Source organism: Helobdella robusta (genome assembly GCF_000326865.2).
Source record: "Helobdella robusta unplaced genomic scaffold HELROscaffold_4, whole genome shotgun sequence".
Taxonomy (NCBI): Eukaryota; Metazoa; Annelida; class Clitellata; order Rhynchobdellida; family Glossiphoniidae; genus Helobdella; species Helobdella robusta.
Window position 1 is genome coordinate 2,490,574 of NW_008704902.1, and position 25,359 is coordinate 2,515,932.

At 30.7% G+C, this 25,359-nt stretch overlaps 5 protein-coding genes across 5 annotated transcripts in view; 2 read left to right on the forward strand and 3 right to left on the reverse strand.

Moving 5' to 3' along the window:
• Positions 1 to 2,908, reverse strand: part of HELRODRAFT_188923 (hypothetical protein) — a gene marked incomplete at its 5' end in the record, with an annotated part of 6,549 nt that extends 3,641 nt beyond the window's left edge. Inside the window, 6 exons of the mRNA XM_009024538.1 lie at positions 18 to 266; positions 483 to 600; positions 1,867 to 1,971; positions 2,297 to 2,410; positions 2,472 to 2,675; positions 2,873 to 2,908. Coding sequence (XP_009022786.1) covers positions 18 to 266; positions 483 to 600; positions 1,867 to 1,971; positions 2,297 to 2,410; positions 2,472 to 2,675; positions 2,873 to 2,908 — 826 coding nt within the window. The remainder of the gene's footprint in view (positions 1 to 17; positions 267 to 482; positions 601 to 1,866; positions 1,972 to 2,296; positions 2,411 to 2,471; positions 2,676 to 2,872) is intronic.
• A 582-nt stretch (positions 2,909 to 3,490) lies between these two features.
• On the forward strand, positions 3,491 to 6,797 carry HELRODRAFT_162295 (hypothetical protein; the record flags this gene model as incomplete). The annotated part of the gene is made up of 3 exons (XM_009024539.1): positions 3,491 to 3,668; positions 5,492 to 5,815; positions 6,730 to 6,797. The coding sequence occupies 3 exons, from the start codon at positions 3,491 to 3,493 to the stop codon at positions 6,795 to 6,797; spliced, it is 570 nt and encodes a 189-aa protein (XP_009022787.1).
• Positions 6,798 to 8,715: 1,918 nt separating this feature from the next.
• HELRODRAFT_188924 (hypothetical protein) lies at positions 8,716 to 10,437 on the forward strand. Its single transcript, XM_009024540.1, has 3 exons — positions 8,716 to 8,934; positions 9,191 to 9,281; positions 9,533 to 10,437. The coding sequence occupies exons 1-3, from the start codon at positions 8,887 to 8,889 to the stop codon at positions 9,763 to 9,765; spliced, it is 372 nt and encodes a 123-aa protein (XP_009022788.1). The 5' UTR covers positions 8,716 to 8,886; the 3' UTR covers positions 9,766 to 10,437.
• Positions 10,438 to 13,788: 3,351 nt separating this feature from the next.
• On the reverse strand, positions 13,789 to 14,458 carry HELRODRAFT_67090 (hypothetical protein; the record flags this gene model as incomplete). Its single annotated transcript, XM_009024275.1, has 2 exons — positions 13,789 to 14,013; positions 14,324 to 14,458. Coding segments are annotated over 2 exons (360 nt in total), but the record flags the coding sequence as incomplete, so codon positions are not given.
• Positions 14,459 to 15,189: 731 nt separating this feature from the next.
• Positions 15,190 to 16,101, reverse strand: HELRODRAFT_162298 (hypothetical protein; the record flags this gene model as incomplete). Its single annotated transcript, XM_009024541.1, has 1 exon — positions 15,190 to 16,101. The coding sequence occupies one exon, from the start codon at positions 16,099 to 16,101 to the stop codon at positions 15,190 to 15,192; it is 912 nt and encodes a 303-aa protein (XP_009022789.1).
• Positions 16,102 to 25,359: the final 9,258 nt, after the last annotated feature.

Here is a 25,359-nt window from a genome sequence, read left to right on the forward strand (position 1 = left end):
AACAGTAGCCAGCAGACCTTCAGGAACATTCGCCACAATGATACCAATCAAAAATATGACTGCATCCAACCAGTTGTATCCAAGAACAAGTGCTATAATAAGAAAAGTGACTCCTAGGAAAACGGAAACAGCAGTGATGATGTGTATGAAATGAGAAATTTCTTTCGCAATCGGAGTTTCTCCACTTTCCAATCCAGAGGCCAACCCAGCGATCCTCCCCATGACAGTTCTGTCCCCAGTGTTGATGACCACTCCTCTACATGTTCCTACATTAGTATTTAATTTTTTGATTTTATAAAACTACTTTAATGAAGATTTTTAAAGTTATAAATAAACTGTTATAAACTCACACCGTTGTTTATGCAAGCTTCATTTACAAAGTAAAATTAAAAGTTTCAATAAGTTAAACAATATACAAAATATAGGAAAGTAAATTAATTCTAAATAAAAGTCCAAGTTCACAAAATTGAAATTCGTTTGACCTTCCACCACGTTTGTTGAAAAAAATGCCAAATTTTTCGTTTCAAGTGGATTTGGATTTGTAAATTCTGGAGTTCGTGATTGAGGTTCAGATTCTCCAGTTAAAGATGAATTGTCCACCTATAAAATGTCAATAAGAACCTTACATAAATTCGTTACCATCAAGGTAGATGAAAGAGATTTTGTTTGTTTCCCATCAACCAACCTTTCAATCAAATTCATACAGTCTATTTTCTGAAGATTTAGCTGGGTTCAGCCAAAAATTCGCTAATCAAATAGTTATGAAGAAGTGCAAAAATAAAATAAAATGAAAAAATAAATACTTAAATAAATAACATAAATAAAATAAAACTTAATAAAAATGAAATAATATAAAATAAAGAATATAAAGAAAAAATGCATGCGTAAAAATGCAATAAACAAAACTGTTAAAAACATTCAAAAAAGCAAGCCCCCAAGAAATCAATAAAAAAATCTAACATGGTCTCTAAAAATAACGAAATAGATCATATAACAAACAGTCAATCAACTCATAGTAAAAATGAATCAAGTAATCAGTCAAGTGTGAATTCAATGAAACAAAATATTAATAACTAAAAATAACTAAAAATATGAATAATAAACCCAACAAACAGCAGAAATATTCAATGAATCAACTGAACTGCATATACCTACACATCAAGTAATCAATTAGACTAGACAATAATAGAAAAAAATATCCCAATGCTTAGTTACTGTGCATGGTATTGTAACAATTTCAACACTCGTTTTTCACTTTTATAAAATCGGAAACATCATATTTAGTTAATTATTATCCTTTCAGATATTTTTAACAGATTTGTTTTTTGTTCACATTTTATCTTTTTAAGATTCAAGAGATAAAACTTATCAAAACTTGTCATTTTATCAAACTGTAAACAAGAAATTTGTCTAGATTTTAAAAGATAGACTTGTATTTTATTAAAGGGCAATAATAAATTTTAAAACATTTAAAATATTTCAATTAACTTTTTTATATTAATTTATTTAATTATTATTACAGGTGTATGTGTATATCTGTGTGAAGTGCTAACATGAAAAATGGTATGAAAATTTGCACACAACATGTGCCCGATAATGTTTAGTTTAATAACAACATATACTAATTTTATTTTGGAATCACTCGTTTTTTTTTACTCAAAGCTGAAAAAAAGAGTTTGTGAACGTTGTTCAATTGAGTATTTAGTATTATTCGTAATAAAAAGTATAACTTGAAAAACGGTTATTTATATAAATAAGAAGAATTTTTAATGAAAAACAATTTTAATGAAGTACGAAGAATAATGATATTCGTTTCAAATGAATCTGAAATACGTATAAAGATATGAATCATAGACAGCATCGTACCTTCAACCCGTGAGCTGCTAGTATCCTGATATCAGCTGGTACTCGATCGCCGAATTTCACTTCGACCACATCACCCTTCACTAACTCTTCTGCCTTCACTGTTGTCTGTTTGCCGTTTCGTATGGCAATTGCGAACTATTAATCAACATATTAAGTTTATGAATCTCAAGTTTATGAATCTTCTTTAGGAATTTCAACTAATGTTCGAATACTCAAAATTGACCGTTTTCCATTTTTGAAACGTTCGTTTGTATGCTACAGCCGTTAAATTCGACATTCTACTGATTTAAAAATTGACACTATATAAATGATATTTGTAATCATTTGTTTATAACTTGGAAAATAATGAATACATTTTAATCCACTATCTAAAAGAAATTTAGAAAATTAATAAATATTTACTCAGATATGTTGATGAGTTTCATCTAACCTGTGGTACTAAATTCTTGAAAGAATCCATGATTTTTGAACTTTTAGCTTCTTGATAGTACGAGAAACAACCGGTTAAAATGACAACAACGGTCAAAACAATTCCTAAGTACAACTGTATAAAATTAATTCAATAAAAATTATAGCCCATCCATGTCGTGTTCTTAAAAGCTTACATTATCATTGGAGGGTTCATCCGTTGTGGATGCTGTGATGGCGTGGGCAATGAAGCAGAGGATTGCACCGATCCACAGGAGCATGGCAAATCCTCCGAAGAGCTGCTTACAAAATTTCACCCACTCTGGCGTTGTTTTCGGTGGACTAAGCTGATTCGGTCCATCTCTGGCCATTATATCCTCTGCTTGTTTGCTCGTTAGACCCTGTGTAAATTATTTTGTCAGTTTTATTTTATTTTATTATTTTCAAAGCAAATAAGAATTGTTTTTACCGATTCGAAATCTGTTTCCAATCGTTTTTGAAGTTCTACAACTGATATTTTGTGTTCATCCTTTGGAAAAATTTGTAGAGATTTTTATAAAAGTTAAAAGCAATTTATCATTAAACTTTTTTTATTTACCATTTCAACTTCTTTTTTGAGATCTTCCAAAGCCATTTTGTCTGTTTTTGGTCTTGACTTGCCGTTGGCAATCGAGTATTTGTAACTTTTACCATTCTGAAACAAATTAACTACATTGATACAAGTTGCTAGAACAAGTTACAAAATTAAGGCAATATCGCCGTTTCTAGCGCTAAAATTTGAACCCCATTTGAATCAGAGTTGGATTTCATTCATTCCACTTCTGCTCTATGGTAGTAACTACGACAACGTTTAAACAGGCCCGGAACTAGGAGGGGGGCAAAGAGGGCAAGCGCCCCGGGCGGCAAATTTTAGGGGCGGCAAATTTTAGACATTTTTTAAAAATTTGAAAAATTTATCCGCATTTGTTATAATATGGATGATGGATCAAAGTAAATTTGATTTTTTTATATTACTCATTTTTAATTTTTTTTTAATTTTTTTTGGTTTGTTTTTTTTTCTATGTAAAGATTAAAATATAAACGCAAATATTATGAGCAGAATCTTTATCTTATTTCTTATTTGTAATCTTTCCCTTATTTGATTTAAAATCACGCCGCGAAAAATATCGTATAGTATAGTAGGTTAGTTTAGTCGTTTTCATGTTAGAAAATAAAAATGGATGGCAGAAAAAAACTTAGTGGAGCTGAATACAGAAGAATTGCTAAAGAAAAACGAAAAAAAGAAAGCGATGTGCTGTCGCTAACGCTAAAATTAGAAACGTTATTCAACAAATCTAATGTTAATGTTAGTATTATAGTGAATAGTGATAAAGAGGACTCAAAAGAAAAATCAGGTAAATATTTTTATTATTTCAAATTTTATTAATTGAATAATGGAACATTATGCACAATCTGTATTAATTATGCATCCTTTTGAATAAAATAATATTTTTAAATATTTCGTATTTAGATGACATGGAAGCTAAAGAAGAGATCAAGGAGAAAGTATTTTGGTTCAACTTCAATCCAACAAATGAAACTGTAGAAGAATTATTACCTCAACAAGACCCCACAACTAGTCTTCAAAAGACATCTAAGTACCCTTTTGATTTCAGTGATCTTGGTTCATGGCCACAAAGTTTTTCTGATTCAGAAAGATGTTTCATAACAAAAATGAGATTTGAAAATTTAACTGAACCAAATTTGAGTAACAGTAGCCGAGAAGGACGCAATTTAACCAAAGACTGGTTTTATAAAGTTCTCAAAAATGGAGAAAAAATGAAAAGATCATCCTTAGCCTATAGTGAAAGTAATAAAGCTCTCTATTGTATTCCCTGCAGACTGTTTCCACACTTAGCTTCAAATCAAATGTCTTCTTTAGCTAAAGAAAAAGGACTTACCAATTGAAAAAAACTTAATGAAAAGTTGCCTGAACATCTAACCACAAACTTTGCTTTTGTTCTTGGAAAACATTAGAATCTTGTTTAGTAAATGGAAGTATTGATGCAGAACTCCAAGATCAGATCCAACAAGAAGAGTTGCATTGGAAAGCGGTATTGCGCTGTATTGTAGATGCTATTCTATTCTTGGCAAAACAAGGAAGTCCATTTCGAGGAACTAAAGAAAATTGTGATTTCAGCAACCCATCTAATGGAAAGTTCTTGAATACAGTTGAACTTATTTCGCATTATAATGTTCCTCTTCAACAACACATTGAGCGGCATAAGAAAGGACAAATATCCTATTGTTCACATAAAATACAAGATGAGTTTTTATAAATTATTGCTAATAACATACAGCAAAGAATAATACAAGACATTTTGGATGCAAAATATTTTTCCTTAATATTTGACTGCACTCCGGATATCAGTCACAGCGAACAAATGACACAAGTAGTTCGTTACGTCAAAAAAGATACAACTGAAATAGAAGAAAGTTTTATTGATTTTTTTAAAGTTAGTGTCAAAACAGCTGAAGGTCTCAGTCAAGAAATTTTGAAAAAATTAGATGCAGATGGACTTAACTTGGAGAATTGTAGGGGGCAATCCTATGACAATGGAGCAAATATGGCTGGAAAATATAAAGGAGTCCAGTCCAGATTATTGCAGAAAAACCATCTGGCATATTTTGTTCCATGTGCTGCACACTCTCTCAATTTGGTTGGTGCTAATGCAGCTAGTGCTACTGTCCAGGCTCAGAATTTTTTGGAACTTTGAACAGTTTGTATTCTTTTTTTGCACTTTCAACTTCACGTTGGGAAGTTCTCAAAGAAAATGTGCCGATAACATTAAAACCTGAAAGCAAAACAAGATGGTCTGCAAGATTAGATGCAGTCGAAGCTGTATATAAACATTATAGTAAAGTTCTGCAGACTAGAAGATCTTAAAAACTATGATTTCTCAACTCCTCAAACTGTGAATGAGGCCAGCTCTCTTTTGAAAAATATTCAAAAACTTGAATTTATCGTGATGGTAAGATTTTGGCATGCATTGTTAGAAAAGATTAACCATGTAAACGAATTTTTACAAAAAAAAAGATTTAACAGTTGATTTGACTGCCCGAAACCTCAAAGGTCTTTTGACACTTATGAAGTCTTGCAGAGAGTCTGCATCATCTGAGGCCATTGCTGAGGGTAAATTGTTAGCAAAAATGAATAATCTAACATCTGCATTTTCAGAAAAGAGACCAAGAATGAAAAGAAAAATGGCTGATGAATTGTGCAATGATGAAGCTCTGACAAGCGTTGAAAATATGTACCAAGTGACTATGTTAGAAATCATTGACAGAGTGATTACAGAACTTAGTGACAGATTTGAATCTTTGAATAATATAAACAGTATGTTTGGGTTTTTGAGTGGTGTTAAAATTGAAGAAATGCAGACAGCAGATCTAAAAATTAAAGCCGAAAATTTGGCAAATATATACTCAGCTGATCTCAACATTGATGAATTCATGTTTGAAATAGAAAGTTTTAAGCATCACGCTTTGACAGTTGACAAAAGTTTAAAAAAAGCCACATCAAAAGAAATGCTAAGTCTCATTTATAAAAATAAATTAGAAGAAGGCTACCCTAACATCACTACTGCATTGAGAATCTTTCTCACGTTGCCTATCACAGTGTCATCTGGAGAACGAAGTTTCAGTAAACTCAAAATCATCAAAAACTACATGAGAAGTACAATGGGACAGGGGAGACTTTCCAATTTAAGCATAATTTCAATTGAATACAAACGAGCATCTCTTATCAATTTTGATAATATAATCAATACATTTGCAGCTAAAAAAGCTAGAAAGATTTGTTTCTAATATAATATAATATAATATACGAAACAATTACTTGATAAGTTGACAAATGACACTGTTTGTAATACAAAGTTTTTCAATTTTTCACGTTTTATAACTATAATATAGTTGTTTTTTTCTATGTCAAGTATCTGTGTTAACATGTGTATTGATATGTCCATAAATAAAACATTTTATTAAGAAACATGTAATATGTAATTTTAAAAAATGCATTTATACACCTTACGGTAGTAGCATAATAACGTCGTGGGGGGGGCGGCACACTGATTTTTGCCCCCCCTGGAAAATACCCTAATTCCGGCCCTGCGTTTAAATAGTTTGAAACACATATTTTTATCTTCTTTTATTATCCTAATAAACACAGAGCTTATTATTTAAGCTGCTTTGGTGCTCAAATTTTAAAGTCTTATTCAAAAACGTTTTGGTTTTAAATGGTCAATAAAACATCTTAATTTATTATTAACAGCAATCACTTTTTGGCACCTACTTTGGTTAGAGACATTTTGTTGTTTAATGCAATTCAAAAACAAATATTTTGTAAAAACAAATTAAAAAATTGTTTAATATTTGTGTTATGCATGAGTTAAGTGATTATTATATATGTGCCCGAAGACAACAGCGAATGTAACTATGTAACCAGATCAAACTGGTTCTTAGACGTCTTATCTTGGTCGGCTTAACTTTACCATTTGTGCTTTTCAGTGCTTTAACTGTTGTTGAATAAATGCTAACCAGAGAAAGTAATGTAGAAATAGTGCCACAATGCTTATTAAAGCTAGCGTTACAGACAATAAACGCTGTTATATTGATAGGTTATGGAATTTCACTTATTTGCTATTATATTTCATTTCAAATTATCGTTAAAAAGTTTAATTATTACTAATTTTTTTAACATTCATTTGAATCGCATAATTTCTTTGTAAAAACAAAATGTTGTTCAAGTTTTTTTTGTTAAATTTAATATTGATGCTTTTCAAAACATCTGCAATAAACGTCTGATACATTTAAATAATTTTATAATACTCAAATATTGTTCTCACAAAGTATGATGATTGTTGATTGTTTCGAGCCACCATACAAAGCTGAACATCTTTAAAAACCGGTTCTAACCAATTCTTTCACACTCGCTTTACAGTTTTGTGGTTGTGATACTAGTCTGTACCGATACGCAATGAAAATGCTTTAATTTAATTTTATTTTATCGTTATCAAAAGTCTAAAAACAATTTAAAAGCTGGAAATAATTACAAATATCTTTTGAAAAGAAGTATTTAATTAAATAGTTGAAATTATTTCAATTAAAAAATTTATCTCTGTTACAGAACGTGCAATTACTGTTACATGCATCAATTCAAAATTTCTTTTCATTATTTAATCACTAGCCACCAAATGCTATCAATAGATATAATACAATTTATTTATTTGAACACTTTTGTTTTAAAATAAGATGTCTTAGATTTGTTTGCTGCCCTTTTTTAACCGTTTTAAACAATAATTTTATGATGGATCTTTAGCACGTGAATTGTACTTGAAGTTAAATATGTGCAATCACTCAACAATCGTTATTCATCTGCCACAAGGTTCGTGCATAAAATGCCGCACTGCGTATAATGAGTAAATTATTATATAATGAGAAAAGTATTAAGTACGATCCATTTTTGAATTTCTTGATTTTTTTTTTATATTGTTAAGTCAAATCACTTGTATGTTAATAATACTCACGCTTTTGGAAAACGAAAACATATGAACAAGTGGAGAAATTTTTAACCGACTTTTGAATGCACAATCGCAACACTCGACTGAGTTATATATATTTGATGGTCATTTTTTGCTTTTTTGTGTCAGTCCAGTACAGTCCTTTGTACTTTATCCAGTACAGTCATTTTAAGGGCGCTTTTCCAAGAATTTCTGAATAAAAAATTATCAAAAACTTTAACAACAATGAAAAATTAGATCATTTATAATTAACGGACAATTTTTCTCCCACCATCTATTTATTAGACCATTATTTTTAAATAACTTTTGTTAAGTAAAATTGATTTAAAATGAAATACTTTTTATAAAAACATTATGTAAAAATTATAAAAAAAAACATTGTTTTTTTTTGTGCAGTATATACAAAATATATAAATTTCGGTCAAGGTGTGTAAATAAAAGGTTTGCCCAGGATGTATTTTTTTGTTTCTAAGTCAGATCGGGCAAGTTTTTGGAAACATTTTGTTCAGGGTCAGGGACATAGACTACCAACAATTCGAATTAGTTAAGACCTGAATAAAAAGTTTTACAGACTGGTTATTAAAAACTTATAAAAATTGATTGATTGATAGATTGATTGATTGATTGATTGATTGATTGATTGATTGATTGATTGATTGATTGATTGATTGATTGATTGATTGATTGATTGATTGATTGATTGATTGATTGATTGATTGATTGATTGATTGATTGATTGATTGATTGATTGATTGATTGATTGATTGATTGATTGATTGATTGATTGATTGACGTCTGACGTTTGCTAATGGAACCATTTTGTCAAGCCCATCCCTGGTTGTTGACCCAATTATAATTGGGTCGTGTCACTACGGATGCGCTACACTAATGTTAGATTGCTAGTACAACATGGGGCGTTGTGTTGATTGATCGTCTGCTCTTCGGTTGTTCATTTGTTTGCAGTTTGATATCAATTTATTGTTTGTTTAATTAATTCCTTCTAAAAATCAATAAAACTTCAAAATTTTCTATTAAAATTTCAAATTTATTTACAATGGCATCTGCTGAGAAACCCAGTGGCCTTGTCCCTGCTGTCGCCATGGTTATCCACCATACCCTCTTATTTTATTTATTTTTATAAAATAAAATAATAAAATTATTTTATTTCATTCAATTTTTTTAATTCATTTTTGTGCACCAAGTATTGTAGCATTCTGCAAGCTATTAAATTAAAATTAAATCAAACCGTTGCTATTATAATTATTTATATTATTATGATTATTAATAAAATTTAATTTTAAATAATATAAAATTTATATTGTATTTAAAATTTTAAATATTAAAATTTTATTTGATAGTATGCACCAGCAACTGTGACTGACCTGAAGAAAGGAGAGGTGAAACGTTGGTGTGTTTGTGGATTGAGTAAGAAGCAGCCATGGTGTGATGGTAATCTACCTACTCATATTCTTATTTATATTTTATTAATTTCAAATTTTAATCTACTAATAGGTTTTAAAGAGTTTTATTATTGAATGTAAAAAGTAATTAACTTGGTTAGTTTTTATTAATCAATGTTTGTGAAAGATTTTAATTTAAGAATTATATGTTCAAAGTTTATTAGCAATTTTTCAATGTGACATTTTTGTAAATTTGGCCAAAATTTTTTTTATTTTCATTATTAAAATTTGTGCATCTAGGCAGCCATAAAGGAACAGGGTTTTCATCGATGCCTTGGACAGTTCCGGAAGATCAGAAGGAATATTACATCTGCCAGTGTAAGCACACAAAGACTCCACCATATTGTGATGGCACTCACACCAACCTTCCAGAAGGGGTTAAAGAAAGACAGAAGAACTGCCCAAACAAGGGCACTGATCACAAGCCTGAGTGTAAGCTCTGCACTAAATGTGGCTGGTTGCCTGAGTTTTGAATGTTTTGAGGTTTTGTCTGTTTGGTGGCATATTAAGATAGATATGAATTCCAAATAGATTAAAATGCATTTATCTAATTCACTGCATTCACTGTTTCCAAATATGCAACATCACGTTTTTCATATTAACATTTGTTATTGTTTTGAATATAATTTTTTGAAGAAATGCACTCTATTCATAAAAGAAGGTATTGCAAATTTATTTAAATTAGTCTTGCAAGTCTGATTTGATGCATGAGTTGAGGATTGGATAAAAAACAATGTTAAATGTGTGTAGAATAGGTCAATGTACCTACTACGATATATCAATGCGTGGTGGATCAGTGTACGGTTATCAATGTATGATTGTTCAATTTACGTCAGGTTATCTGTGACCGATCATTATTGAGACCAAAAATATGCTCGTGATCAGTTTGAATTTTTCCCTAGCTTGCCTTTCAAATAATTTTAGGGATGATATTTTGATTTTTTTCTCGCTAATTATTAAGATCATTATCGTGAAAATATTAAGATGTAATTTTGCAAACGGATATCGTTTATCACGAGTTTTATAACGTTGTTGCGGTCGTTTATTTGATTGCAAAATTGCAACTTGTGTCATCATGAAATTACTTTTATATTTGTAATTTCTTTTGCATCTGTTAATTTAATGAATAAACCAGTTCCAAAGTATATCAAAGCAGTTATTTTTATTTTTGAAATTTCTTGTAAAATGTAGTCTAGCTGTTAGGATTACGTGTCATATCACGTATTTTCAGGGAACACCATTTGATTTTTTATAGAATAGACATGAACTTTCTATGGAATTTCGCTACTTTACTTTTTTCAGAATCTTTCGTTCATCGCTTTTCGAGTTAATTTCTTCGCTTTGTATTTTCATGTCAATAACGAATCTGTTCCTCATTTCTTGTTTGATTCTGGTTCGTTATTTTCGTCTATGTCCTCAATTAATTTTTTGTTTTTGAACTTAGATAAATAACTATATTTTATATTTTTGCATAGGATTTCTCGATAGCCAAATGCAGGTGATTTGAATCAGCGTGACTTTGTTTTGATTTTTACATCTAACAAAAAAACTGTAAAGTTTACGATCCTGCACAACGACGGATTAAGTGAAATGACTTAACGAGGACGCGTCCTGTCCTGAGTTAGTCATCAAGTTCAAATTTATGGAAAGATCTCTGATTCGATATCATAGCGAAATTGTGCGCTTTGTTAGTACATCTAAATAAAGCAGAAGAAAGAATAGTTACCGTTGGTGTTTAAGGTAAAGAGCTCGAACTTTCGGGAGGTTAAACAAAATATAAACGTTCTTACGTTTTAAATTTTTAAGTTTTTTATCATGTCTTCTACAGTTTGCTTGGTTGTATAATGACATTATTGTACAATTTTTGACTTTTCATCAAGAGCACTATTTAAAATAAAGAGGCCATATTTTGGTAATTTCAAAGTATTTTCAAATTACATTTTGACTAAAAAAATATAGTTTATATGTGAGTGAACAGATTAACTTAAACAAATTATTATTATTATTATTGAAAAAAATTTTTTCTTGAAATTCTAAAATTTTTTTTAGATTCTAAAAATTTATTTGATTAAAAATTTCATTTGCTACATCAAAGAAGTTTACTTCTTTGATGTTTGACGCTTCTTGTTTTCTTTCTTTCCTTCTTTCTTTCCTTCTTTCTTTTCTTCTTTCCTTTCTTTCCTTCTTTTTTCAGTCGTTCATTAAACGATTGAACAAATTGTTGATCGAAAGGAAGTAAATTAATGAAAAAATATGAAAATGACATCAAAGAATATGCAAAATCAAAAGTAGTGATGAATAGTGTCTTTCTTTCTTCAGTCATTCGTTAAAAGATTGAACAAATTGTTGATAGAAGGAAAAGGAAATGGAAAAGGAAACTTAATAAATGAATATAAAAAAAATGACATCAAAGAATATCAGCGCCAAGAAAAATCAATGTTTAAATAATTTAAAAGAAAATGTAATTTGAAATTAGTAATTTGTAATTAGTAATTTAGCTCTTTTATTAAATGTAATTTGTAATTGGTATCGAAATTACAATTATTAGAGTATTTTGTAATTTGTATCGAAATTAAATATAGTTTGTAATTTGCCCATCTCTGCTAGACACGGCGGATGTTTAATCATTCAATCAAAATGTAATTATTTTTAAAAAAGTTTGCGTCTTACAATTTTTCCGCTAGTCTACGTTAACAAAACGGAATTGAAGAAATATTCGTTTTATTTTTTATACATCTCTTAAACTTTAAAACATCGCTGAAAATTGTGTATGTTCTCTGTATATTTTATGAACTTATGAAGAGATACAAAACTGCTGTTAATTAGTAGTGGGATATGTATTTTACTCTGCTTGTACCATGGACGACTGTACAATCACTCATCCATCCATTTATCCATTCTTTTATACATCTATACATGCAGCTATATATCCACCCATCCATCCATCCAAATCCTTGTTATATCTTCAGCATGAAATTGTTTATGAAGACTTTGTTTGGTCCAGATGTTTGGTCTTAATGATTGCTTGCAATCGGAATCAGGCACGGGTTGGTTTTTAAAAAAAATTAACAGTACAACAAAGCGTGTATACGTGCTGTATCCATGTTACAGTGGAAATTTATAACTAGTGCATAATGATGTACGTTTGTATCAGTACAAAAATCATTTGTGCCATTTACACAACATATGAATGGTTTGTAGTACCAACTCTCGTGCACTGTTTATTAATCGTAGGCTACTTTTTGAGGAAATATCTGTTAAATGCTGCATAAGTTACAATATAAATTAGCCGAGGTTTATCCCAACACATCCATCATTTATAAATTTTAAGTCGGTATCTTAAAATTGTGTTTGTTCTTGAAATTGCTGAGTATTAGATTACCAAAAAGTATTCTAATTTTATAGATCTTTTTGTGCACTGGTGTTTTGTGGTATTTTCTCGTTGAAAACTTGGATTGCACAATATTATAACTATTCCAGGTTAATTATAATATAAGGATATCTTTATCATATATAATTATTTCTTTTAATACCACAGTAATACTTTTATTATATTACTATGATGTCAAAATAAAACAAGAGTAATATTGTTCTTTGGCTATCACCTTTCTACTGCTCCTTTTGATGACATTTTATTTATAAATTATTTCGCGATGTGTAAGAACGATGATGAAAAAATAATACTGACAGATGAAAAAAAATATATAAATTAGTAAATCTGTTGATAAATAATGATCAATGACTTATTAATTTCGTAACGACATTGATCATTAAAGACAATTTTATAAGAATTTGAACTGGTGAAAAATAAATGTCATTTGATTTTTTTGGATTTAATGTGTTTATAAACCGTAAAAAGTCAATTGAGTCAATGTCTAAATCTCGTTGAAAGAGCAAAAGTGCAAACTGAGATCGAGAGGAAATTAAGGCATGTTATGTTACAGTTACATTTGTGAACCTAACCTTATGAAATCTTAAAGTCATTCGTTTACAATAAAAACAAATAAAAGTAACAATGGCAGTTGTACATGATGTGATTAAACGAACGGTTCATTTGTGAGTAGGGTTAAAAAATCGTCTAATGAAAGTAAGGCTCGTTGTACACATCCGCGCATCCCTGATCCGATGTGTACGATTTGATTGGCTGAAGTGAGTCACGTGAAACTGTTTTGATGATGTTTGAATGGAAGTTGTTGTTGTTGTGCACGTGTATGTTGTTATGTATGCTGATGTTGTTGTCCGTGCTGTTACTGTTGTTGATGCTGTTGATGTTGCTGATGTTGTTGTTGTAGAAGGGATCGACGAATGTGTAGCCATCGACTGGCGGGTGTTGGCTGGCAAGTGTGGTAGCAGCAATGACGTCATTGAGGTGATGGGTAGGATCGAACGATGGCGTCATCGAATTGTACATACTGCTGCCTCTCCATCCTTATCAGATGAAATATTTTAATTTTTATAGTATTTCTCTAAAATCGTTCATATTAATTAAAGTAATGTTATCGAGTGATATGTTTATATATCAAAAAATATATACCAAAGTAATCAGATCTGTATGGATGGTAGATAGGTGACGGTGATGTTCCATGGTAGTTGAGAGCAGTTTGAGCGAATGGATACAAGTCCATTCCTGCTGCCGTTGGAGATGAATAGAAGGCCGACCTCTGCAGCAAAATGTTCCTTTCGTTACGACGAAACTTCGCTCGTCTGTTCTGAAACCAGACCTGCGCAAATTATTGTCGTCATTCAACGGTAATAATTGAGTGCTGCCGATTAAATTAAAATCATTTTATTGTAAACGAGGAATGGAATCTACTTTATATCTAAATTTATTTGACACGTGGCACAAAAAATAAAAAATGATTCTAACTATTTTAATTGAAAAAATTAATTGAATAAATAAAAACAACAGAATAGAAGGTTTTCTAGTATTTAAAAGTGGTTCATCATTGTATCGTTGTAGAAATCATTCATACTAAAACCATCTATCCAACCAACCAAACAACAACCCAACCAATCAACCCACCAACCAACCTGAACCTTGGCTTCACTCAGATTGACTCTTCTGGAAAGTTCTTCCCTCACGAAGGCGTCGGGGTAATGGGTTTTTTCAAAAACTTTTTCTAATGCGACAAGCTGTTGACTGTTGAATGTCGTGCGATTGCGTCGTGGTTTCAACTTCAATTTGTTGATGGATGGAGAGGAAGACGAGGAGGAATCAATTTTGTGCTCGCTTGTTACATTTGATGTGGTGATTTCTTAGGCGAATTGATTTCGTAACAGTTTTAATTCATTCAACGTACAATCAATCATTTTATTTAGTTAACGTCAACTAGTTGGCTTTTTTCAAGAATAAAATTGTAGTTTTCATAAAATCATTTTCATTTCATTAAAAAAATAATTCAAAAGTCACATCTCACAACAATCCAGATAACAAATTTAAACAACATTTTAATGATTGAAATTTTTCCACGAAACATTCATTATGAAAATTAAAAGCATGTTTCAAATAAACTCAACTAAGCTAAACTATAACAGACCCGCCTATTTGAAACGTTTCTACACACAAATGTTTGTGCAGAAAAGCAATCACACCATGCATGTTCACTTCTTATTGGTCAGTTGGCTTCCAGATGCAGCCCAATAAAATATTTTTTTTGTAACACTTGCTTCTTGCTCACAACGCAAACGCATATATACAGATAGATAAGTATGTATACACAACCTTAAAATCACTGTTGGCAAAATTATAAAGCTTAGTTGTAAATTAAATAATGTGGAAAACGCGGTGACTTTTATTAACAATTTTTAGACGCATCTGTAAACGTTAAAACAAATTAGAAAAGATTTCACATTTTGAAATAGTAACAGAGGTAATGAAAAAGAGATAATGAATCAAATCAAATAGAACCTTTATCTGGGGTAGAATTTAGACTTTTAGTTGGTAGGTTGGTTGTGAGTTTGTGATGCGAGTATGTTGTTTCACTTGAATGTTGTTGTTGCTGCTCACTATCTTGGCAGTTGTTGCTGGTGTTGTTGTCACTATCATCTTTGCCGTCGTCGTACCCATCAACATCGTTATCATCTGCATCACTGACATTTGTGCTAATGAAGCTATGCCCGCTGCTCATAAGTTTGTTACTTATGGCTAGTGGCGAATAAGGGTTGTTGTTGTTGTTGCTGTTGTTGTTGTTGTGGATGACGTAATCGTTGTTGCTGCTGCTTAGTTTGTTGCTAAATGTATCGGACAGTGATTTTATGTGATCCTGTAAAGTGTTCGTGTCATTATTGAACGACGTCATATCAGAGTTTGGATAATTGCAACCAGAAACGAAAGACGGTGTTGTTTTGTACTCGAGGTCGCAACTTTTATTGTAGTTCTGGTAGGAAAGCAAATTGTTGATTGTGCAGCTCTCAGAGTCCTTACCCACATTTTTGCAACTGTTGCTAAAGTTATAAAATTTTTGTAGTTGAGAATGCTGGTAGGATTGCTGGTGATACTGGTTGAACATTTGCCACGACAGGCTGTTCCAATTGGTTGGATACAAGTTGCTGCTACTCAATCCGTAGATGTTGTTGTTATTGGGTGTAGTGTTATTGTTGTTAAAAATAGAATTGCTGTTGGCTGTAGTTGATGGGGACACAATTTTTTTCAAACTTTCGCTGTTGCCGCAACTGCTGTTGTTGATGAAATTGTGGTCAGCATCGTCATCGTTGTCATCGCTGTGGTTCTCTTCGTGTTTGTGATATTTTATAATGCCATTCAAATTGCATGTCTTTGTAGAAGAGCAGGATAGCTTGAAACCCGCCATTTCCAATTTTGTTGTGGTCACTTTGTTAAACGCTTCCAAATTTTTTTAGTTAATTTACTATTGTAACGATAACTACTATTGCTTCTCTAAAGATATCATGGAAGAAACCTTTACAAATTTATTTATTTGTTTTCATTCGATGGTGCAGCATTAATTTGTCATTGTATAGAATACACTGGGAAAAGTTTAATCCAAGAATTACAAGGTTGATATGCTTCAAACTTTTTCAGTTACGTTAAATTATTGCTTCTCTAAAAATATCATGCTCATAAAATCATGTAATAATCGTGAAACAATCAAAATTTATTTTACAGATAAAAAACAACTTTAGCTTATATAGCTCAAGTCATAAGTTATTATATAAAATAAAACATTTATAATTCCGATTAATTTTGCTTTTCATGCATAAGTTTCGACTTGTGACTGTGAATGTCAAAGCACCTGCCGTCTAAATTTGGAGTGGGTGACTCAAGCCTGTGCTTCGCTTTAAGTCCCCAACACGATCATACAATTTCTAATTTCTGTTGTTGCTGCTGTCACTGTCGATAACGAAATTGTTAAAAATTTTAAGATTGATGATTATTTTTTTTTACATTTTTTTGCTATTAGAGTAAATCTTGTGTTGTTACTTTGTTAAGTGTTGACAATTTGCGCCTGAAAAACAACAAAAATGACAACAAATGTTTGTAAATCAGTCAAAAACAGGTCATTCAATATTTTTGCAACAACTTTTTATGAGTTACTGACACACGTTGAACTATTTTGGCAGTCCAACATATCTCTCGCAAAATATATCACTCAGGTAAGTTGGAACACCACCCTCGTGCTCCATCAAATCACGTGTCGAACGTTACTCATTCCTCATTAAAAAATCAGTCCACACTAAACAGGTCCATCAAATTCAGCCGACATTGCACGTCTATCTTTGCAATATGATGGAAAAAACGTGGGAAAATGTTGAAAGATAAAAAAATTTTCAACGTGAATACTGCAAAATAGTGTTAATACATGAAATAAACTGGTGTTCAAGCAAACAATAAAAAATGGAAATTATGTGAAAAGAATTAGTAGAATCCTCGTCTGATATTGCGATAATTAGGTCAAAAATAACGCGGGCATGTCTACAAATTTTGAATTTGTAGAGGCACAGTATATATATACTTGAGAATTCGGCATATACACAACGTATCAATTCGAACACCAAAGATGGTATAGGAATACCGAAAAAAGCTTTTTTGTTCCATCATGCTTAAAATAAATAAAAATTTTGGTTAGAAACTTGATTCTACCATTAGAAAAATCTAAAAATTAAATAATTAGCTAACTAACGCGGAACATTCTGTGATTGCATCAATATTCAATAAATTATGAAATGTAAACAGTTAGTTATAAAAGAAATTTATTCAATGAATTAAGTTATACTTTCAATAACAGATTGCATCCCTTTTGTCTGAAAAATATAGAAATAGAAACAAAAAATAAATAACTTATTTATTTACAATTATATAAAATAAGTAAATGTGTGTGTGTGTTTTTATGCAACTGAGAGTGATGACATAGCATAATATAATGATAAAGCAAATGAGCTCAGTAATGTCAAAATAAAATATTCACATTCAAATTAACAGAGGTGTAAATTAAATAAAATGAAACAAAATATATAATATATAGAAAAAATATGGAAAGAATGAGCATGAAAATATGCAATCAGCAGCAAGAAAAACACATCATAAGAAGAAGAAGAAGAAGAAGAAAAAGAAGAAGAAGAAGAAGAAAAAGAAGAAGAAGAAGAAGAAAAAGAAGAAGAAAAAGAAGAAAAAGAAGAAAAAGAAGAAGAAAAAGAAGAAGAAAAAGAAGAAGAAGATGAAGAAGAAGAAAAAGAATGTTATCTCGTCATTAACAAACTCCATCTCCTTAATCTATCAGCGGTGTGTTAACATGTCATTGCTTCATATATGCATGCAATTCAAGGAATAATGTTCGGTCCACTATATGTATATGTGCGTATGTATATGTATGTATATATTTAAGCACGTGTATATTGTATGTAAGGATGTGTGTATGTAAGTGTGTGTGTGTGTGTGCATGCGTATCTATGCGTATGTGCGTGTATGTGTGCGTGTGACTGTTTATATATGCAAAATCTCATAAAACAAAAATTTCAATTACCTGTACCTATAACTAAATAGATTTTGTTCTCATCCATTTAGTTTATAATAAACTAGTTAACACATTTTTAAAAGTGCGTTAACACACACGTATACACGCAAACATACATACACACACGCACACACACATACCCATACATGAATACAACTTCTCTCACTCACACATACATACATACATACATACATACATACACGCACGTGCACACACACTCGCACGTGCACACACACACACACACACACACACACACACACGCACACGCATCAAAACATCAAGACGGGAACGACGTAGAATAAGTTAGAAGAGAAAGAAACACGGCAGAACATTTAAACGAGTTGATCCGTCCGTAAACTTTAAACTTTCTTCTCAATCTTTTCTCTTTTGATCTTTCACTTGATTCTGCTTCCTTACGATAACTAACTAGAAACGTTTGAAATATTTGAATGAACAGCAAACAAGTAAATGTGCGAATAACTGTACTGTACGATTAAAGTAATAAAAACAAACAAAAATTTTGTAAAAATAAATAAACGAATAATTTAAATGGATAAAGTAATTAAATAAATTTAATAAAAATTGGTAATGAGTTTGCGCATGAATATTTCAGTGTGTAAAAAAATAAAAAATTAATTGAAAATTAATTGAAAATATTTGGACATGAAATTTTTTTCCAAAATCAAAAAACTGTGCTACAGTTTTTGAATGATTTCAAACGCGCGCGCGCGCACACACGCATGCACACGCACACGCGCACATACACATATTCCACTTTCAAGTAAATTTCCGTAATTATTAATTATTGCATTTGTCATATTACTATATTAACAGCTTGTCATCAACTTTAAGAAACACGATGCGTATTAAGTTTTGTGACTGTTGGTAAGGAAGTTGATAAAGGAAGCAGCTATGAAATGGAAAAATGGAAATTAACTGGAGGAGTTGTTTGAGTTGATTTTATTGGAAATGTTATTTCTTCTCAAAGAATAAGAGACAATTTGTAATAAATGAAACATAATGGCTTTTTTTGACAAGTCATTTTGGAAAAATCATTCTCTACGTTCGTTTATTAATTTGTTAAAATACCAATCACTTCTTTTTAACAAAATACAAATAGTTAATATGAGTTAATTTTTTGATATTTCATTAAAAATTGTTTTGTTACTTGAATAAAAAATCTACTTGGTGGTTACCGTGCTTTAAGTATTCAAATGAATGTATGAAAAAATAATTTGTATTCTAATAATTATAACTTCAAAGAGGATTAAAACATATTAATATATATATAATGTTTGTTAGAAACAGGCATAAACAAATGTATGCGAAGATAAAGACCGCATACAAACACACACAAACACATACAAACACATACAAATACATACAAACACACACAAACACATACAAACACACACAAACACATACAAATATATACAAACACATACGAACACATGAAAACGTGCGGAAACCCAAACAAACACGCACAAATGCATACAAACATGTACGAACATTTAGACATCTGCGATTCATAATCTTCAAGTAGACTAGTGGCGAAGATGCGTTCATGTTGGAACGAGGCACAGATTGTGTTCATTCATTTATCCATTCATCCTTTTAATCACTCGTTCTTCATTTCTTTTTTCCTTCCTTCTTTCTTTCCTTCCTTCCTTCATTCATTCGTTCATTCATTCGTTCATTCATTCATTAATTCATTCATTAATTCATTCATTAATTCATTCATTCATTCGATCGTTCATTCGTTTGTTCGTTCGTTCGTTCGTTCATTAATTATTTAATTCATTCGTTTCATCCAGTTATTTCTATGTTTGTGTACAAATCTCATACAACGTGCACAATAAAGTATACATGTACACGTACAGATCATGTTTATATTTACAAAGATATATTATAGGCACGCATTCCGCGAGTTGAGCATGTCGAAGGTAGGTAAGGTAGGTTCAGGTGGGCATCTGCATCATTCTTCAGAGCGTCCCATTGCAATAACGTAATGACTGAACTTATTAATGTCTTTATGCCTTGCGATCTTCACAATAAATATCATTTAGCTATATTTTAATGTCACACAAATTAGCGAACTTTTCTTTACAAAATTATGAAACGAGGGGTCAGAGTTGTACCATCAATTAACAAGGACCAACTAACGGCCTCGCTACACTGACCAAACCGACGACATACCCACCAACATAACTTCATACATCGCCATCTTTACTCCACATCCATTGACTTTATTTTTTTAAAGATGATATCAACATATTGAAACTCTCTACATTGCAATTACCAGCAGCTGCCAACTGTTCCACCCCTCAAGGATCAAACCACCAACAACTGTCGATCTTACTATGTTCAATTCTTTCCTTGTCGAAACACAACAAACCCCACGCCCTCTTGCACATCCATTCATTCATGCCTCTGCCAGTCATTTCCACAAAATATCAGAAACTGCAGTCCTAAAAATGATGCACTGACCCCTGGAAGAAGAGTTAAACAGGAAGTTCATGATCAGGAAGAGGATGGGGTGTATTTCCAACATAGGAGAAAAATAATTTTTGAGATGAGATGAATGTGCCAATGTTTGTTATTTAAAGATGAATACAATTTTTTTTAAACAGAACGGAATAAAGAAAAAAGTATAAAAAGAAAAATTACAAACCGACTTCGGGATTGTTAAACAAGTTAAGAAAGAAGATGCAAGCAGGCAAGCAGTTGGAAGTATGTGTACAGAGTTGATTAATTTCTTAAGAAGAAAACATCCTCCAAAATTATTTGTTTGGTTTTTAGCAATTTGTAGGAATGAAATTATTTTCAAAATGTGTATCGTGTTTGTAATGGATGAAAAATATCGACGGATGGTGTTTAGTACAATTAGCTGAAACAAAAGTCAATTATCATTTTATAAATGAAACTATTTATGGTCAGATAAATTTTTTTAAGAATGTTACCTTTAATTAACTGTTAACAATGCCATATGACAAAAAGTTATGGCAGGATATTGATAACTTGACACAGGTTCGTATTAGCTGAGGTTCAATGGTACATTTTGATAAACTACAAGCTTGAAAAAACTAAATGAAATTTTTAAAGTTTCAAACAAGGCCATTCAAATTTTTAACAGCACAGGCTCATCAAACATTAAAGACAATTAATCATACACAGTTAATCATCAAAGAACTTTATGTTCACAAGTGATTTGTTGTAAACGTGCGTACATACATTGATATACATACTGCATATCTGTGAACAATACTGTTAGCAAGAAGCCTAAGTGCTATAAATTGGTTGCACGTGTTTTGGGCGAATATCAATGACTGCCGGTATGCTCGCTTAGCTCAAACTCATTTGTAAAGTACGCACTTGTACGCACGCACACGATTGATTACTGCAAACGAATCATTAAAAATTTTGCTGACGTGTTTTTTGTTGGGTTTCACACGTGTGTTGAAACGTCGGCGAACAACTACAGATAAAATAAGTTTTTACATTTACCTTTTGCTTTACTTAATGTATTGATTAATGTAAGTAAATGAATGCAACAACCGCAAATAAATTAAACAATTGATGTTTTTATGCTCTGCTGCTTTGCCGAAAATTTTTTTCAAAAGACATAACTTGAAGAAGCCACAAAAAACTCATTCAGACGAGAAATATTTAGTATTATTTTAAGCAACTTGATGCAATTATGTTTGGAGCCGAGAGAAAAAACTAAGTACTTGTAAAACGAAACGTTAAAACATGTCTACAAAAAGTTATGTATAAATTATCTACGCCATAATGTTGTGTTGAAATCTTTAAAAAATATTATTATATATATATTATATTAAAATTTTTTGTTATTGGAACTAAGTAGTTAAAATTCAAATTACATGTATTGAAACACATAACATCATATAAAAATTTGCCTCGAAATTATGCGGTTGTGGTAGAGCGGCAGGCACCATTGTTTGTGAAGAGAACGAAGGTGGTGAATTTTTGAACTTCATCAGTTGCATAAAAACACGGTTAGACATTGTATGACTGGGTAAACTCAAATTAAAATCGACAATAATTTTAATAAGATTAATGTACTGTAGGCAACGAAACTGTTCGGTTTGTAAAAGTTTTGTTCTCTACGATTTGGTTTAGCATTATTTCGGTTCATTCATTATTAATTTTATTATTATTTACCTATTTGAATTTTGTTCATTCTAATGATTATTTTTCTCTCAGTGTATATTTATATGAATTTTGTCGTTAATGTGTTTTGGGTGACCAAAGAAGCTCAATGAGCTGCTGTGTCTCCCTGCTTTGTAATGAAATAAATAAATAAATAAAATCGATCAAAACTCCAATTTTTAAATTTTTGATTGAAGTACAACTTCTGTTATTATAATGTAGTGGTCAAAATCAAGTTTCAAATGTAAACTCCTACTTTACCGATTGTTGGTCGTAATTAATTTTAATATTCGCGCAATTGAATGGCGCTTTCTGCGTAGAAGCATTCATTTATCTGGCATTTATTCATAGCATTCACTTAATTGTATGAAGAAATGAGACGAACAGAACATCACAAGCATAACATGTTAGAGTAAAAATGTAGTCGGTTGATTGTTGGCGTGCTTTCAACTTTTTCTTTTATGTGCGCGATTTTGTGAAATTTATGTAGAAATGTACTGGTAAATTAGTGTCTTTAAAATTCACGCGTTGTTTGCAATGCTTCCATTCGTTATTTTCTTCTTCATTTTAACAAACTTATACATACACACACACACACACACACACACACACACATATATATATATATATATATATATATATATATATATATATATATATATATATGCGTACACACACAGCCAAACCTAATGCACACACACACAAAACATGATTACAGACACACACACACACACACACGTCAAGAAATATTAGATTTTTAAACGATTTATGTTTGGAAATATTTCTGAAAAAAATTGGAGTTTATTTACGATCAACTTTACTGCAATATAATTCTAATTTTATTATCATTGTTCTTAGTCATTCCCATTGAAACTGTTTTGCACTGCAGCTTGCCATGTTAGGTTAACAACCATGTGTAACAAACAACCAACAAGTTGGCACTAACAGGAAATTAAAAGTTTTATTATCTAAAATGACCGAATCAAATTATTTTCTTGAACTGCTGACAAGGACAACAACGCAATGACGAGAAATATAAAAAAGTCAAAAAGTGCAGTTTGTAAATTGTTCAAAGTTACTTTTAATAAATTGTAAGTAAAACATTTGTGTATGTTTGTCTTCCGTTCACTACATGACAATATATTTTCATTTTTTTATGAATATACAAATTTTTAAATATCTCATTCGTTTAAGAAATATACAAATTTTTAAATATCTCATTCGTTTAAGAAATCATCTGGAAAGTTGTTTAAAACTTTCGATATCCAATAAAATTAGTGACCGCAAACTTAAATGCTTCTACCAAAAGCGCTTTAAACGAGTCGTTCAAATAGGTGACTTTCTAAAAATTGATGTCTCAGTTTTGTCTACAACGTTCAATTGAGTAAATGTAACCACGGAAAATTAGAAATATGAATTTTAAACAAATTATACCAGAATTTTAATCTATTAATAAAATTAAAAATTAGAAAATAATCGTGAAAACAATGAAAATCTATTAAATGGAACAGAGAAAACTAATGTTCAGAGGTATTCATGAATGAATGTTATGTTTCTAATAACATACAAATTTTATATTAGTTTTAGGCAAATCTTCAACAAAAAAAAAAAAAAAAAAAAAAAAAATTTATTTGCAATAGGTACTCATTCATTAATAAAACTGAAAACCGCAAGAACATAATATAACTCACCTCTTTGATATTTTTAACAAGTTGAATCATTTTGTGTTACAGCTGGAAAAATAAATATATCCAACTATAAAGAAAAGTTTCAAACTCTTTGCTCTCAATTTCTTTTTATTTCCTGATATTTAAAAGTCGGTTGCTGAAACAGTTAACAAATAAATGTTATTTAATTCAGAGGCGGTATGATGGTATGTCACTCAGGCAAGTCAACCAATAAGAAGACGTCAAAATAGATGTAGCCCTGCCCACTTTTCATCAGGAATTAGTGCTGATGCCTGTGTGTCTGCCTGTGTCCGATGCTTTTCAGTTTTCAGATGAAACTTTTTTGTAGAACTTCAAAATTGATGTTCCCTTGATGAAGTTTCGTTTAACTTTCTGAAAATAACATTCAAATACATTTTAAAAACAAAACAAATTTCAACCTGGAAGAGTTTTTCAATTTTGTCGTAACAAAAGTAAAGACATGTAACCATAATAATTACAAAATATGAAAAAAACAAACAGACAGTCTTTACGCAACATAATTCATTTCTAAAATTTTCTTATTTTATAAAACTAAAAAAAACGACGATAAAAATTTGTGTAAAAAAATTGAAATAAAATTGATTTAAGATGAAAATAACAAAATAAAAAGCATAAGTTTCAATTAATAAGTTTCAATTAATAATTAATTTAAAGCAGTTCTGCCGTAGATGAAATGCGAGATTTGTCGAACTAAGCAACAAGTCGATTACGTTGTTGTCTCGTTTTTGTTTTTATAGACACGGCTATTCGTAGTTTCATTTAGATCATTTATTTAAATTCATGGATATATATAATACTAATTATAATTATTGTTGTAATTATGACTGTTTTTGTTATTATTATTACTATTATTATTAATAGTAGTAGTTGTGGTAGTAGTAATAGTAGTAGTAGTGGCTACTACTACTACTTGTAGTTGCTGTAGAAGTAAAGTGGTACTATATCCATGTTTAAATTGCATATATTGAGTGTTATAATTAATCAATTGAGACAAGAAACTTTCCTTTAAGCGATTTATTTCCACCGCACTGATATGCATTAGCGATATTTAGACAGACGCACACGCATAACTCACCACATACACATAAACAGTAAAACTAAATTCAAGTGTACAATTCAAGTGTACAAACAAATGCGTAAAATAATTTTTAAACACAAACACACACAACACACCGACCCACACATACAAACACACACACACAACACACACACACACATA

What these genes read in the sequence shown, in the direction of transcription:
- HELRODRAFT_188924 (XM_009024540.1), top strand. Translation starts at nt 8,887, where the DNA reads ATGGCATCTGCTGAGAAACCCAGTGGCCTTGTCCCTGCTGTCGCCATG. An exon ending in TTGTCCCTGCTGTCGCCATG is followed by an intron (nt 8,935 to 9,190) that starts GTTATCCACCAT and finishes TTTATTTGATAG; the next exon opens with TATGCACCAGCAACTGTGAC. An exon ending in GAAGCAGCCATGGTGTGATG is followed by an intron (nt 9,282 to 9,532) that starts GTAATCTACCTA and finishes TTGTGCATCTAG; the next exon opens with GCAGCCATAAAGGAACAGGG.